This window comes from Scyliorhinus torazame, chromosome 15, assembly GCF_047496885.1.
Source record: "Scyliorhinus torazame isolate Kashiwa2021f chromosome 15, sScyTor2.1, whole genome shotgun sequence".
Classification (NCBI taxonomy): domain Eukaryota; kingdom Metazoa; phylum Chordata; class Chondrichthyes; order Carcharhiniformes; family Scyliorhinidae; genus Scyliorhinus; species Scyliorhinus torazame.
Window position 1 is genome coordinate 129,554,030 of NC_092721.1, and position 16,769 is coordinate 129,570,798.

The following is a 16,769-nucleotide window of genomic DNA, read 5'->3' on the forward strand; positions in this document are numbered from 1 at the left end:
GGTGAGGTAGGTGTGGGGAGGTGGGGTGTGGGGTGGTCTGGGGGAGGTGAGGTGGTGGGGTGGTGTGGAGGGTGCTGGATTTGGGGTGGGGTGGGGGTGGCGGGGAGGTGTGGTGGGTGTGGGGAGGTGGGGTGTGGGGGTGGTGGGGAGGTGAGGTGGTGGGGTTGGGTTGGTGTGGGGAGGTGGGGTGTGGGGGTGGTCTGGGGGAGGTGAGGTGGTGGTGTGGAGGGTGCTGGATTTGGGGTGGTGTGGGAGAGCTGGGTGGAAGGGTAGTGTGGGGGTGGTGTGGGGGTTGTGCTACGTGTGCCACAGGGTCACGCAATTCAGCGGGACTCAGTTGGTTCTCCCCAATTCCGACCTCCGCCTTAGCGACGGCTCTCTCCGGATCCACTGACCAGGTGAGGAGTCGCAGGCTCAACGGGCCCACTCCAGTCTTCTCTTAATGCCTGCAGTTGTTGGCCCAGGGGGGGGGGGGGGGCGCTGGCATGGAAAGAGACATAAAAAGCAGAGTGTTTGGCAGTTGGGTGTGGGTAGCACAGTGGTGGACGGTTGGTGGCCTTTGTGAACAGGGCACTCGGTGGGCGGTATGGGTGCTGCCATGTGGTGCAAGGTGGAGTGCATGGGTCCCTGGGGGGACTCTCCCTATTACATGGGTCTCCCTATTACAGGGGTACCTGGGGGATCTCCCTATTGCTGGGGACCCTAGCGGGGGCTCTCCCTTTTACAGGGGTCTCCCTATTAAAGGGGTCCATGTGGGGGGTCTCCCTATGCCAGGGGTCCTGAGGTCTCCCTATTACAGGGGTCCCTGTGTGGAGTCCCTCTATTACAGGGGCCCCTGGGGGGTCTCCTTAATACTGGGGTCCCTGGGTGGGTCTCTCTCCTTCCTGGATGGTCTCCCTCCTTATTTCAGTGGCTGGTCGGGTCACCCCCCTTCTTGGGGATGGGGGGGGGGGCACGCAGGCAAACCTGGGGTAGGGGGGCTGCTGTGTGGTGCGTAGTGTATATTTGAGGCTGAATTGCGGTGCCAGTGGGTGGCCGTCCACGGGACCTCACTATCGGGCTGCCCGCTCAAAATGGCAACTTGACAGAGGGATTCCTTCGGGAATCTCTCATATTATACACCCTGCATAAACTTGCATGGCAAGGAACACTGAATTGCTTGCCGGTTTGCAGTTCCAGGTTTGTAAACTGGTTGCAATTCACCTCTGGCTGGAGAACAAATGCGGAATTCTCTGTCGGCGGGATCCTCCGTTTTGCCAGCAGCTCACCCACGGCCACGGGTTTCTCGATGGCATGTGGTGGTCACAATGGGAAATCCCATAGGCCGGCTGTGGGAACGGAGAATCCTGCTGCCGGCGGGGGTGGCGCCGCGTAGGAAAACGCAGCTGGCGGTCCGGAGAATCACACCCCAATATCTCCCAAACTGAGAATCCTGCTGATGATATTTGCAAACTTTTTCTTCAACCTGATTCAACCATCCGGCAAGTCCTCTGCTAATAATGGACACTTGAGAATTGTCCAAGAAATGGCATAGCAAGGAAAGTTGAAAATTTTAGTTTATTTTGTAACAAAAAATAATCCTCTACAATTCCCTTTCTCAAGCAATCTTTACATTCCATCAAATTAAAGAACAGATCATAATTCTAATCATAATAATACATACAAAAACAAAAGAAGCTTTTTGAAATGCCAAATATATATTTAAAAATAAGTTGTGCTAAAATGCAGGAATTGCATTTTAGATAATTGTGTTCTTATTACACAAGAACAAAATCAGTATCCCAGGACCCTGCAGAATTGTTCTAAAGGCTGTTAAGCCTTGCAGTACTGGAAGTGCACTAATAATGTAGCCCGGCGTATTATTGTACAACATGTAGGAAACTAAAAAATGCCTATTCTTAAGATAAAATGAATGCTTTCTTAAGAAAATCACTTTCTGTTGCTTATTTGGTAACTTGTAAATGTGATGGTTGACTCTGAAAATTCTCAAAAAAGGTACTTTGGGATATGAATTTGAAAGATAATATTGCATTAATTTATAAGGTGCAGAGAGCTTTACAGGTTCATGATCTTAAGCAGGCAGCACTATTAAAAGATGGCACATGAACCTCCTCATGTGAAATCCATTCCATTCATTAAGTGATTTGTATTTACATTGTTCAAAATTCTTCACCATTAATCCTAAAAGATTATGAAATTGCTTTGCGTGACTCTAAATGGAACAGTAAATATTTAATTGGTTTTAAAGTTTTTCCATATTGGAAATCTTTGAATCTTACAGGATTTTCAAATAAGATTTTAATAGTTATTGCCAGAATGCAGTATCCTTTTTTTCTCATTGCTTAGCTTCTCCAGGAAGTATGATTCACAGGTCATCGGCACTGACAATGGGCAAGTGACTTTTGATGTGAGCAGAAAGTGGTGAAATTGCTCTCTATTGTACACTACATCCATTATAATGAATGTACGTACTGGGCCATATTCTTAGAAAGTAGCTGAAATAATTGTTCTCATGTTCAGATTAAGGTTTGAATTGAACATGTTAGGTATAACAGGCTTTGTGCCTTTAATGGACAATCAGATTGATTTGAATGCTGATTATTTGAAGACTGGTGTGATTATAAATAAGAGCATTTGGACCAAGTATATTCACCTATAACAGAATGAAGCTGAATGACTTCAATTTAAAACACTTTGCGTCAACCATTGTTTCATGCAGTTATTAGCCCCATTCGAGTCTATTTCATTCAGCAAGGAGGCATTCATGTTTCCTCCAGAAGGATGTTTTTCATATTTAAAAGATCTGGAAGATCAGGTCAAAGTAAGCTTTACGATCAGGCTCGATCAAACTCAAAGTACATTGCCAGTACGAGTTCAATCATTCGTGATTTTAAAAAAAGGTTCTGCCTTTTCAGAGGAAGATTGTGGAGAGTAATCATCAATCGTTGTGTTATGTATTAAAAAATAAAACAAAAACTGTAACAGACAGAAAGAAATTCCTTGACCAATAATATTTAAAAACTTGCATTATATTTCAGTAGACTTGCAATGGGCTGGAAGGAAGGAATTTAAATATCATTTACATGTTCAGTGATATAAGTAGTTGAAAGAAATCAAAGCATTAACAAACATTGCCTGAGAAACAATTTAACCCCAAATAGTCTCATAAAAGCGCTTTGCATAAAGCAGGTTCATTTTTAATCTGAAATAGTTGTTACAATGTGAAACTTTCAAGGTGCTTCTAATAGGAAAGCCCCATCTGTGAATTAACTTCCTTCTTCAACATTCAACAAATACTCTGGTCATTAAACAATGCTTTACAATTGATATGTTCTCATACTTAAATCCAGTAAACTGATTGAGATGATATTCTGAGCATTAGGAAAAAAATGGAAGATTGTCTCTGCATTAAAGCTAGTCAAATTAATAAAACTCAAGTTTTATAATATTCTGACTACAATAAGCAAGGCATTATTATGAAAGTCTGGCTGCCACAATGCTAGTTAAAGAATATATTCAAGCACAGCAGTTAATTACTTTCTGTAGTGTTGGAAAACATTAATTCTGGTGTCAGCAATCATCTGTACACACAATGCAATCCTGTTAAAAAATAAGGTCCTTAACAGTCTCCATCAGTATTCCAATTCTTAATTTATCGCGGTGGCTTGGAACTGCAAATGCAGTCACAACGTTCATGATGCTCCAATTGGATGTCCACAAGGGCCATGTTCTTGTTTCTACCCCTCCTGCGTGACTGACCAGGTTCAGGAATAAATCTCAGCACCTGAAATGAAACCATGTGCACCATCAGGAAATAGAATTCTTTCATTGCCTTAACATCTTAAATCAAAATCTTGATTCTTGCACCCGAAGAGCATAAAGGTAAATATAAATAACGAAAACCTCTCAACCAATGCATGGGGAGGGGGTGATTTTGAGCCTGCGTTCGCCGTCAGTGAGAACCGGCGACACGGGCGGGAAATTCAGCGAGAATTGGAAAATGCGATTCTCACCGGCAAGATGGGTTTCTTTCTGATTTCAAGGCCCCTTGGCCGATGGCGTAATGGGATAAACACCACAGAAGGCTGGAAACGTCATTTTAATACATTCTAATATAATTAGCGAGTCCATCCGTCGAGACATACCCACCCCCGCCACTGAATATTCATCGGTCGCCAGAGTGATGGCTCGCCAGCGTGATTTGCAGCAGCTGTACGAAAACGAGAACCTGCCAACCTTACCTCCGAAAGGGATATCGGAGGTAAGCGCTCAGGTCGCCATTAACATCCAGGGTGCCATGTACAAAGGGAGCAGCGGAGATGATGAGGGGAACCCAGATAATTGCAACTTAGAGTCATTGGGGGGGGGGGGGGCAGCACTGTGAAACCAGGTGGCATGAACTGTATGGAAGTTCAAGGCGAGTGGTTATGGAGGTCAGGCTGTCAAGGATTACTGTCTAGGTGGCTGGCTGTACAAGTTGGAAGGCTCGTTTAATCCATAGCTCATGAGTGCTGGAGGAAACGAGGGTGCCTCTTAAGGATGAAGTTGACACTCTACTTGCAGTCTCCACATGCACCAGGGTGTCCCTCACCTACCACAGAGGAAACCAGTTGCCTAATCAGTGCCCTAACCCGTCCTTGACAAGTCAATTGTGCTAATTTAGTCAGAATTGCAATGCATGAGTGTGCCACTGATTGCCGTCTAATTTTTAACCCTTTGGAAGCATTTTCCACCACTTCGTGAGCCTGCACCTGGGCCTGGCCAAACTTGCCATCAACAGGCCCAGGCAGGACTTCCGGTTGCAGCGATGCCCAGCTAAGCCGCACGTTTCGGCGGCTCCAGCTCCAATGGACCTTCGGGCTCTTTTAAGAGCCCCAACGGGAAATTTTTGGGCGACGAAACCCGGTGTGGGGTGAGTGAATAGGGAGTCGTCTCCCCCCCCCCGCCCCCCCCCCCCCCCCCCAACGAAAGAGGGAAATATCGGCAGCGGCGGCTGCAGCGCGAGGAATCTTCGACGAAAGGGTCAGAAAGGGAGAAGACACAAGATGGCGACGGAGAAAACCCAGGCGACATGGGGGCCCGAGCAAGACGAATTCCTGAGACGGTGTGTGGAGCTACTAAAGAGGGAGGTGCTGACCCCGATGCTACAGGCAATTGAGGGGCTCAAGGAGGCACAAAGGACCCAGGAGACAGAGCTCTGCGTGGTGGAGCAGAAGGTGACGGATAATGAGGACGAGATCCTGGGCCTGGCGGTCAAAACACAGATGCACGAGGCACTCCATTGAAAGGATTGAGGCACTAGAAAACAGAGCGCAAAGGAAGAACCTTCGGATACTGGGTCTCCCTGAGGGAGTGGAAGGAGCGGACTGTGGAGCTTATGTAAGTACGATGCTAAGCTCATTGATGGGAGCTGAGGCCCCTACGGGCCCCTTGGAGGTGGAGTGGGCACATCGGGTCCCGGCGAGAAGACCAAAAGCGGGAGAACCACCCAGGGCGACAATCGTGCGATTTCACCGCCTTAAAGATAGAGAAGAGGTCCTGAGATGGGCTAAAAAGGTGCGGAGTAGCAGATGGGAGAATGCAGTGGTACGGGCGTACCAGGATTGGAGTGCGGAGGTGGCGAGAAGGAGGGCGAGTTTTAACCGAGCCAAGGAGGTGTTACACAAAAAGGTGAAGTTCGGGATGCTGCAGCCGGCACGACTATGGGTTACGCACCAGGAGAGACATCATTATTTCGATACGGCGGAAGAAGCATGGACCTTTATTAAAGAGGAGAAATTGGATCGGAACTGAGGGACTGATACTGTAAGAATTGTTATTGTTATTGTTCTGGTTGATGTAAATAGAGAAGTAAATTGGGATGGGGGGAGACACTAGGAAATGTGGGCGCCGGTGGGGGGGCAAAGAAGGGACATAGGCGGAGAATGAGGAATGGGAGGGGGAGAGGAAAGGGAGCTGCGCCACAAGAGGCGGGTCAGATAAAGGGATGTTCCCGCGCCAGAAAGATTATGGCGGGAAGACAGGCGCAAGGCGGATGGGAGTTCCCCACACGGGAGGGTCAAGGAGTGAGCAGGAGTAGCCGGGGTCAGTTGAAGTCAGCTGACTTGCGAAGTAATATTGGGGGAGCAATCACGCTAGAAAGGGATCTAGCGGGGGGGGGGGGGGGGGGGGGACAACTGGGTTGCTGCTGCGGAAATCAAAAAGGAAATGGCTAAAGAGTGGGTGGACGGGGATGGAATGCGACGCCTGGGGCGCGAGTGGGAGCGCGGAGGCAGGATATGGGACTGGCCTAGAGAAGGTGATGGCTAGTCGACACGGGAGGGGGGCAGGTAGCCCCCTAGTGAGGCTGATCACATGGAACCGATCAAAAGGGCCCGAGTGCTCGCGCACTAGAGAAGGTGATGGCTAGTCGACACGGGAGGGGGGCAGGTAGCCCCCGAGTGAGGCTGATCACGTGGAACGTGAGAGGCCTGATTGGACCGATCAAAAGGGCCCGAGTGCTCGCGCACTTGAAAGGACTAAGGGCAGACGTGGCTATGCTCCAAGAGACGCACCTGAAGGTGGCGGACCAAGTTAGGTTAAGGAAAGGATGGGTGGGACAGGTGTTCCACTCAGGACTAGATGCAAAGAATAGAGGGGTGGCCATATTGGTGGGGAAACGGGTAGCATTTGAAGCAAAGAACATCGTAGCAGATAGCGGAGGTATATATGTAATGGTGAGTGGCAGGTTGGAGGGAATGGAGGTCGTGTTGGTTAATGTATATGCCCCGAATTGGGACGATGCGGGATTTATGAGACGGATGTTGGGTCGTATACCGGACCTGGAGGTAGGAAACTTGATATTGGGAGGGGACTTCAATACCGTGCTGGACCCAGGGTTAGATAGATCCTGATCAAAGACCGGAAGAAGGCCGGCAGCGGCCAAGGTGCTCAAGGGGTTTATGGACCAAATGGGGGGGAGTGGATCCATGGCGATTTCTTAGACCGAGGGCCAGGGAGTTCTCCTTCTTCTCCCATGTCCATAAAGTGTACTCCCGGATAGATTTCTTTGTTCTGGGAAGGTCGTTGATCTCAAGGGTGGAAGAAGCTGAGTATTCAGCCATACCGGTTTCGGACCGTGCCCCACACTGGGTGGACCTGGAACTAGGAGAGGAAAGGGAGCAGAGATCACTCTGGCGATTAGATGTGGGATTGATGGCGGACAAGGGAGTGTGTGGAAGAGTGCGGGGGTGTATTTAGAGGTACCTGGAGGCCAATGACGACGGGGAAGTCCGTGTGGGAGTGGTATGGGAAGCACTAAAAGCGGTGGTCAGAGGAGAGCTGATCTCCATTGGGGCCCACAAAGGGAAAACAGAGGCCAAGGAAAGGGAAAGATTACTGGGGGAGATTTTAAGGGTGGACAGGGAATTTGCAGAGATCCCGGAGGAGGGACTGTACAGGGAGAGGAGACGACTCCAGACGGAGTTTGACCTCCTGACCACCAGAAAGGCGGAGGTGCTGTGGAGGAAGGCACAGGGGAGGAGGTATGAATATGGGGAAAAGGCTAGTCGCCTGCTGGCTCATCAGTTGCGAAAGAGGACAGCGGCGAGGGAGATAGGGGGAATTAGAGACGAAAAGGGAGCCACGGTGCGAAGAGCAGGGAAGATAAACGAGGTGTTCAAGACCTTTTATGAGGGACTGTATAGGTCCCAACCCCAGAGGGAGAGGAGGGGATGCGGCAGTTCCTGGATCAATTGAGGTTCCCGAGGGTGGAGGAGCAGGAGGTGGAAGGCCTGGGGGCACCGATTGGGGTGGACGAGGTTAGTAAGGGGCTGGGGAACATGCAAGCAGGGAAGGCTCCGGGACCAGACGGGTTCCCGGTGGAATTTTATAGAAAATACGTGGACTTGTTGGCCCCGTTGTTGGTGAGAACGTTCAATGAGGCCAGGGAAGGAGGGACTTTACCCCCGACAATGTCGGAGGCGACGATATCGCTAATTCTGAAGAGGGATAAAGATCCGTTGCAGTGCGGGTCCTATAGACCTATTTCATTATTGAATGTGGACGCCAAATTGCTGGCAAAGGTACTGGCATCGAGGATAGAGGACTGTGTCCCGGGGGTGGTGCACGAGGACCAGACGGGGTTCGTAAAGGGGAGACAACTGAATGTTAACGTGCGACGACTATTAGGGGTGATAATGATGCCCCCAGTGGAGGGGGAGGCAGAGATAGTGGCGGCAATGGATGCAGAGAAGGCATTTGATAGGGTGGAGTGGGAGTACTTATGGGAGTTGTTAAGGAGCTTTGGGTTCGGGAACGGGTTTATTAGCTGGGTCAAACTTCTTTATGGGGCCCCAACGGCAAGTGTAGACACGGGTCGGCAAAGATCGGAGTATTTCCGATTTTATAGGGGAACAAGACAGGGATGCCCGCTATCTCCACTGTTGTTCGCGTTGGCAATTGAACCTCTGGCCATGGCGTTGAGAGACTCCAGGAAATGGAGAGGGGTGATTAGAGGGGGAGAAGAACACCGAGTCTCGCTATACGCGGATGACCTACTGTTGTATGTGTCGGACCCAGCGGGGGGGATGATAGAGGTCATGCAGATGTTGAGGGAGTTCGGAGATTTCTCGGGATATAGGCTTAACATGGGGAAGAGTGAACTATTCGTGATACACCCAGGGGACCAGAGTAGAGAGATAGAAGGCCTGCCTCTAAGGAAAGTGGAAAGAAACTTCCGATATCTGGGGATTCAGATCGCTAGGAGCTGGGGAACCTTACACAGACTTAATCTGACACGATTGGTAGAACAAATGGAGGAGGACTTCAAGAGGTGGGACATGCAGCCTCTGTCGTTGGCGGGCAGAGTGCAGGCAATTAAGATGATGGTCCTCCCGAGGTTCTTATTTGTATTTCAATGTCTCCCTATACTAATCACTAAGACCTTTTTTAAAAAAATAGACAGGAGCATCACGAGCTTCGTGTGGGCAGGGAAAGTCCCGAGGGTAAGGAGGGGATTCCTACAACGTAGCAGGGACTGAGGAGGATTGGCGCTACCGAATTTGGGCGACTTCTATTGGGCCGCCAATGTGGCGATGATTCGTAAATGGATGATGGAGGGAGAGGGAGCGGCGTGGAAAAGACTGGAGAGAAAGTCCTGTAAAAGGACGAGCTTAGAGGCGCTGGTGACGGCGCCGCTACCGCTCTCACCAAAAAAGTTTACTACGAACCCGGTGGTGGTGGCAACATTGAATATCTGGGGACAATGGCGGCGACAGAGAGGTGTGCGGGGAGCCCTGGTGGGGTCCCCAATCAGGAACAACCATAGGTTTGCCCCAGGAAGAATGGATGGAGGATTTCAGAGCTGGCACCAGTTGGGAATTAGGAGGGTGGGAGATTTATTTATAGATGGGACGCTTGGGAGCATTGGAGGAAAAGTATAAGTTGCCCCGGGGAAACTTCCTTAGATATATGCAGGTGAGGGCGTTCACAAGACAACAGGTGAGGGAATTTCCGCTGCTCCCGGCACAGGGGATTCAGGACAGAGTGCTTTCGGGGGTGTGGGTCGGAGAGGGCAAGGTGTCAGAGATATACCGAGAGGTGAGGGAGGAGGGGGAGGAGTTGGTGGGCGAATTAAAAGGAAAGTGGGAAGAAGAGCTAGGGGAGGAGATAGAGGAGGGTATGTGGGCTGATGCCCTAAGCAGGGTAAATTCCTCTTCCTTGTGCGCCAGGCTTAGCCTGATTCAATTCAAGGTGCTACATAGAGCACACATAACGGGAGAAAGACTGAGCAGGTTCTTCGGAGTGGAGGACAAGTGTGGGAGGTGCGGCGGAAGCCCGGCAAACCACGCACATATGTTTTGGTCGTGCCCGGCACTGGAGGGGTATTGGAAGGGAGTGACGGGAGTGATTTCCAAGGTGGTGAAGGCCCGGGTCAAACCAGGCTGGGGGCTAGCTTTATTTGGAGTTGCGGATGAGCCGGGAGTGCAGGAGGCGAAAGAGGCCGACGTTGTGGCCTTTGCGTCCCTAGTAGCCCGGCGTAGGATTCTACTCATGTGGAAAGAGGCGAAACCCCCCGGACTGGAGGCCTGGGTAAACTATATGGCGGGGTTCATAAAACTGGAGCAGATAAAGGTTGCGCTGAGAGGATCGGCTCAAGGGTTCACCAGGCGGTGGCAACCATTCCTCGACTACCTCGGGGAACGTTAGAGGGAAGACAGATGACCAGCAGCAGCAACCCAGGGGGGGTGGTGGAAGCTTTAGTTTATGTTAAACGATTAGATTACCATGTTGATTAGCCATTTGTTTATTGTTAAATTTTCTTTACTGTTATGTTTGATTTGTAAAGGGAAAAAATTTTGATGGAAAAACTTTTCAATAAAATATATTTTTTTAAAAACAGGCCCAGGCAGCGGGCAACGGAGGGGGTTGGCTGACCCAACTGTCTGCTCCTCTTCCATGGCTACATTTGTGGCTGGGTGTCCCTGGAGAGGGAGTATGTAGTGCCCACTGACACCTTTGAGACATTCTTATTTTCCCCTTTAATCACATTTTGGTTTAATGTTTTAAGTCGCATTAGTTTCCCTTCAAGGGACTGTCTCTTTAATTTATCCCTCAGTTCATTTGATTTAATTTAATTGGTTATTTATGTCAAACAAAATAGTTGGAAAACTAGCCTCAAACATAACAAAATAGTTGGAAGACTCCATCACCTGTAAGTTGCTTTAGGCTGCACCCGACACTCTGAAAAAATATGGTAAGGTTTTATTCATTGTTGTTCATCAGGCCTAACTAGTCAATGTTGATGTTCACTCTTTAAGTGAGCAAATATTCCTAATCATATTTACCTATCTTTTACTCTTATCTCATCTTTCCACTGGGGCTGTTTAGCACAGGGCTAAATCACTGGCTTTGAAAGCAGACCAAGGCAGGCTAGCAGCACGGTTCAATTCCTGTAACAGCCTCCCTGAACAGGCGCCGGAATGTGGTGACTAGGGGCTTTTCACAGTAACTTCATTGAAGCCTACTTGTGACAATAAGCCATTTTCATTTCATTTCACAGATCATTAGAACATCTAACAATCTTTTATATGACTCGAGAACTTTTGCCATCATAATGGTACTTGGAAAATCTTTCCAAGTATTGTTTGAGAATGTGCTTCTTGTTATCAGTCCTGAAGTTGCCCTCTACCAGCCTCTCCAATTGTCCCTTTGCAAGGAAGAAATGGTTTGGCATCAAATGCTCACGATTAATGTTTCTATTCCATGTAGTTGTATACTTCCATAAGATCTATTTTCAATCAAAAATGAGGAGTTGTCCGTTTTTCTAAACTTTCTTACGAACTCAATCTCTATAACCATTAGTTTTCTGGCCCTTCTCCGCATCACTTTTCGAAATTGAACATTTTCCTTACTGACTAGAACTAAATTTCCTTACTGACTAGAACTAAATGTAAGACACATCCAAACTAGCATGAGCATGCCAGTCACTCGACTATATTATTATTTCTGATGAGAGGCCATTGACTTGAAACACTGAGTGCAAATTCATCCAGCCCGTCGCACAGGGTACCATGGCAAGTGAGCCCATTTCATGGTGGGAGAGGCCTCAGAAAACATCCCCCGATTGAATAAGAGGATGGAAAGGGCTGAAACAGAATTCCTGGTCACTGGTGACAAAATGTTAAGTAGGCTCATTCATGACACCATCATCTCTGAGCCCACTGCAAACTCAGAGGCCTGAAGGCCTCTGGTAAAGTGGCCTCCTAGTGGGGTCCCTCGCTATCAGACACTGTGCCCAATTGAGGGACCTGGCATTGGGAAATGTGTCCCACTGAAAGTCACCGCGTTCCCCTTGCCTCCAACACTGCACCCCTCCCCGCAACCCCCATGATCCCATCCCGCCCTCACTCACACTGGCCTGGAGTCCCTTGGAGATCCTGAACCTCAAGTGGCACATTGTTGGAAGCTGCCTCTGAGTGGCTGGCAACTCCGAGCGAGCGAGACTTCTGCTCTTGGGGTCATGAATCCCAGAGAAAGCTCGGCAGTGACCAGGCTTCCCCCGTGGAGAACTGCCAGGGATTCCTTTCTGATTCTCTGACCATGGGTGAGACCCCAGCTGGGCTGATTATGTCCCGCCCTCTAACTCTGTTTCTCTCTCTACAGATGCTGCCAGACCTGCTGAGCATTTATAGTGTCTTCTGTTTCCATTTCAAATTTCCACTATTCGCAGTATTTTATTTGAGTATTCGGTTTGTTTTGTTAATTCCTGTTTCTGTAAAGGCTACATTTGATCAGAGATGAACCTGCTTCATCACTTTGATCCTGAACAGTTATGTCGTTACTGATTAAGTATGCCCTCTATTTTTCCTTCAATGATTAAGAAAAGGGGTGGGTTTCTCCATCCCGCCGCACCAGATTTCCAGTGCGGTGCGCCCCCTGGATTCTCCGTCTCACCAGCCAATGGGGTTTCCCATTGTGGGCAGCCACCCGCCACGGGAAATCCCCGGGCTGCTGGCGCAATGGAGAATCCCGACAGCGGTGAATCCAGCCCATGGTATTACATTTCATTGAGTAGGTCTGTGCGTCAACTGAGCCTCAGTTGGCAGCACCCTCACCCATGAGTTTGAAGGTGATGGATTCAGCTCCCATACCAGAAACATGAACACAAAAATGTGATACTTCAAATGGTACTGAGGAACTACTGCACTGTCGGAGGGACTCTTTCAGATGGGATGTTAAACTGAGGTCTCACTTGCTCTCTGTCAGGAGGATGTAAAAGATCACATGGCTCTAGTTCAAAGAAAATCCCCAATGTCCTGGCAAGTGTTTATCCCTCAGTGAACACCTGTGCAAAAAACAAATGATCCGGTCATAATCTCATTGCTGTTTGTGGGAACTTGCAGTGTATAAATTGATTGCCACATTCCTTACATTACGAGTGTGACTATCGGCTCCAAAAATACTCCATTTGCTGCAAAGCACTTCGGGACGTCCTGAGGTTGTGGAATGCACTTTCTACGTTCAGTTTTTTTAAAAAATTCTCAGTTACAAATATTGGACCGAATTCTATCAGCCAGTAAGAGGTGAACATCATTTGGTGAGTGCTGACGTAGTGGAGCACCCAGCAGAAACAAAACTATGGGAATCCCCATCCAACTGCAGACCTGAGGAATGCCAAATGGAATTGGATGTCGACTCCCAAGAGGATGGATTGTTTGTTGGGGGAGAAACAGGAACAGAAATGATACAAGAATTTCCTGTTGATGCCTGGGAATAAAATCTGGCTTTAACGCTCAAATGGCAAAATTCTTGGACAAGCCCCAGAAAGTGAAAATTCCCCTTGCTTTTGGAACAGTCGAGTCTCTGGGCGAAGGACAACAATTGAAACTCCCCATTGAACTGCAAGGAACAGAGAGTCAATTTGAAAATCGGTGGCCTCGACAATCCCAGTGTGAATTCAAAGCAATACAATCACCGGTCAAAGATCGAACGGCAAACATTAAACATGTTGGATCAGGAATGGTTTTCCTGACCGGTTCAAAAATTGGATCCTCCGTCTCCTCTCGGGATAACAAAACTGCCTCTAAAGCCTGGGGTAGTTAATCCCCGGCAGAAATGAACTGCAAATCGACTCCACACAGAAATCATCACTCCTTGACACAAAATCTTTATCAAAGTGTCAAGATAGAATGCTCCATTAAATCTTTCCCTGCAGAATCCCAAATCGGAGAATTCACGGAAATGGATGGCGCTGTCACTTTGCAGACAGTAGCAACTGGACCTTCTGTTGAATTAAGAATAACTGAATTCCAAGACGATATTCCAAAGCGCTATCGGCTGCCAACCAGCCCTATCACTGTCAACCCTGGTCTCTGGTCAAATCGGCCACTGCTCCCAAAAAAACTACGACACTGGTGCCTGCTTGGCTCTCATACCTCCCGACTGCTCACACCTTTCGCTGGGCGGCTGAGGCTCGACGGCCGTGTGTGCTCCTGGCTGGCTGACAGGCTGCTGCCGCTGGCTATCTGGCCTGATCTCTGCTCAGTCACCCCCACCGCCTGGCCCAGTTGCCAACTAGCCCTCACACTCTCAGCCCTGGCTTCTGGTCACATTTTCCCATTGGCTGCTGCTCCCCCATTTTGCAGCCATATTCATTTATAAATACATCTGTGATAAATCAATTTTACTGAATTTCTGTCCTCCAGAAAGTCCAGCAAACAAACCTTCAATCAGTGGCACTGGATAGTGATCTGTGCACAATACCGGGTTAATAGTTGTTTTAATGTCTCCACATATTCGCACTGAGCCATGATGTTTCAATACAGGAACTATTTATGTTGCCTATTCACTTGTAACAACTGGTTCAATGACTCCTGTTTGAGCAAGCCTGCCTAGTTCTTCTTCGACATTTGGCCTGATAGCGCATGATACTGTTTCAGCTTTGAGACATTTTGGTGTATTGTTTGGCTTGACCTTTAATTATGCTTCAGCCTTGGTCATAGATCCTAGTGAACCTTCAAACGTTTTCTCATACTTCTCTAGGAGTTGTTGTAGGTTGTTTTTGAACTCCACTAGTTGATTTACTGCTCCTCAGTTGAGTTTTTTGGGGAGGGACGTAATTTTTAAAAGCTGGACGGCACGGTGGCCCATGGTTAGCACTGCTACCTCAGAGCGCCAGAGACCTGGGTTTGATTCTGACCTTGGGTCACTGCTGTGTGGAGTTTGTACATTCTCCCCACGTCTGCATGGGTTTCCTCCGGGTGCTCTGGTTTCTTCCGACAATCCAAAGATGCGCAAATTAGGTGGATTGGCTCTGCAAAATTGCCTCTCCATGTCCAATGATTAGGGGGATAGGATGAGGGAGTGGGCCAAGTAGGATGCTGTTTCAGAGGATTGAGGCAGACTCGATGGGCCGAATAGCCTCCTTCTGCACTGTAGGGATTCTATGATTCGAAGCTTTGTAAGCTATGCTCTACCAAATTAAGCAGGAATATTTCCATGGACAATGTGAAGAGGCAAGTCCACCGTCTGTCCATTATCTTCTGTTTTCACCACAATGCGTCCTTTTAATGGTACAACTTCTTTTGTGTACGTCCTTAGGATCACATTCGATAATTTTAAAAGTAGATGCTTCAACTTTTGATCATAAATTGCCTCAGGCATTAATGATATAGCTGCGCCCTCATCCACTTCCATCTTAATTTGATGACCATTAAGTTTTGGATATGCCCCAAAATGTTGTTGATCGCCCAACAAGACACCTAGTTTCAACTCCTGCAGTTGCTCGGATGGGTCATCTTCTGAGTTGTCTTGAACCTCATATACTAATTTATAGACACAACTGGTCTGTTTAGATGTGGGGGGTTTTCTTGCACATCCTTGGACAAAGTTTTAATAATAATCTTTATTAGTGTCACAAGTAGGCTTACATTAATACTGCAATGGAGTTACTGTGAAAAGCTCCTAGTCGCCACACTCCGGCGCCTGTTCGGGTACACAGAGGGAGAATTCAGACTGTCTAATCCACCGAACAAGTACATCTTTTGAGACTTGTGGGAGGAAACCAGAGCACCCGGAGGAAACCCACGCAGACACGGGGAGAACGCGCAGACTCTGCACAAAAAGTGACCTAAGCCGGAAATCGTACCCGGGTCTCTGGCGCTGTGCAGCAACAGTGCTAATCACTGTGCTACCATGTTTTATGAGCCCACTTGCCTCGCAAAATGGCCCTTTTTTCACAATTCTTGCACTTATTTTCTCTACTCCTGAATCCCACCGCTGAATGTCCAACTTGTGTACATCGGTGACATGGCTGTCCCCTTGCAGCCTTATTTCTTGTGGTATCCATTTTGTGGATCTTCACTCCAGCCCCGATCTGTGAAACCTCTTTTGTTACTAGCTCCATAGATGAGACTTACAGTAAGCAACTCCCTCTGACTAGCTTCACTGTGGAATCCCCAAACCAGCCTATCACTGAGAGTATCATCAAGTGTTGCACCATACTCACACTATTTTGCTAATGTTCTTAAAGTCATTATAAATTGTAAAATGCTTTCACTTTATTCCTGTCTACAGTGATGGAAATGAAAAATTTCTGCAATTAGCAACAGGTTGGTGAGAAATGCCCTTCTAAAATCTCCATCAGTTTGATGTAGGACATATCGCCCAGTTTGCTGGATGAACTAAATTTTGTAAAAACATAAAAAACATAAAAGTCTTACGCTCTACCGAACTGAGAAAAGTTGTGATCTCTAAGTCATTTGGTGCTTGATTCACATTGAGATATAATTGGAATCTTTCCTCATATTAGTTCCAAGTCCCCCAGTCTACATCAAATGCAGCCAAGGTGCCTGTTTTTCCCATGAGGTCTGAGCTGGGGGTGGTTTAGCTCAGTGGGCTAGACAGCTAGTTGGTGATGCAGAACGAAGCCAGCAGCATGGGTTCAATTCCCGTACCAGCTGAGAATTCTGAATTCTCTCTCTGTGTACCCGAACAGACGCTGGAATGTGGTGACTCGGGGCTTTTCACAGTAACTTCATTGCAGTGTTAATGTAAGTCTACTTGTGACAATAAAGATTATTTGTTTATTTTATTATTATCCTGGCTCCTAGGGTCTATAGTTAAACCAACTTCCTCCCTTCCAATTCTTTTGGATGTACAGCATAAACAATCCCTTTATCCACGCTGCAGCAGGGAATTCTTTCCTTTGTGTTTTACTATCGCTTGACTTTTTCCCTGAATAGAGGCCTGTACAGAGTTGGAAGACTTCTGAATTCCTGTACCCAAAG

General features: G+C 47.9%; 1 protein-coding gene across 2 annotated transcripts in view; it reads right to left on the reverse strand.

The window, feature by feature from the left end:
* Positions 1-1,538: 1,538 nt before the first annotated feature.
* Positions 1,539-16,769, reverse strand: part of pdgfd (platelet derived growth factor d) — a 266,172-nt gene continuing 250,941 nt past the window's right edge. For both annotated transcript variants that reach the window (XM_072476742.1, XM_072476741.1), the window contains exon 7: positions 1,539-3,784. In XM_072476742.1, coding sequence (XP_072332843.1) covers positions 3,653-3,784 — 132 coding nt within the window. In that variant the 3' untranslated portion in view covers positions 1,539-3,652. The remainder of the gene's footprint in view (positions 3,785-16,769) is intronic.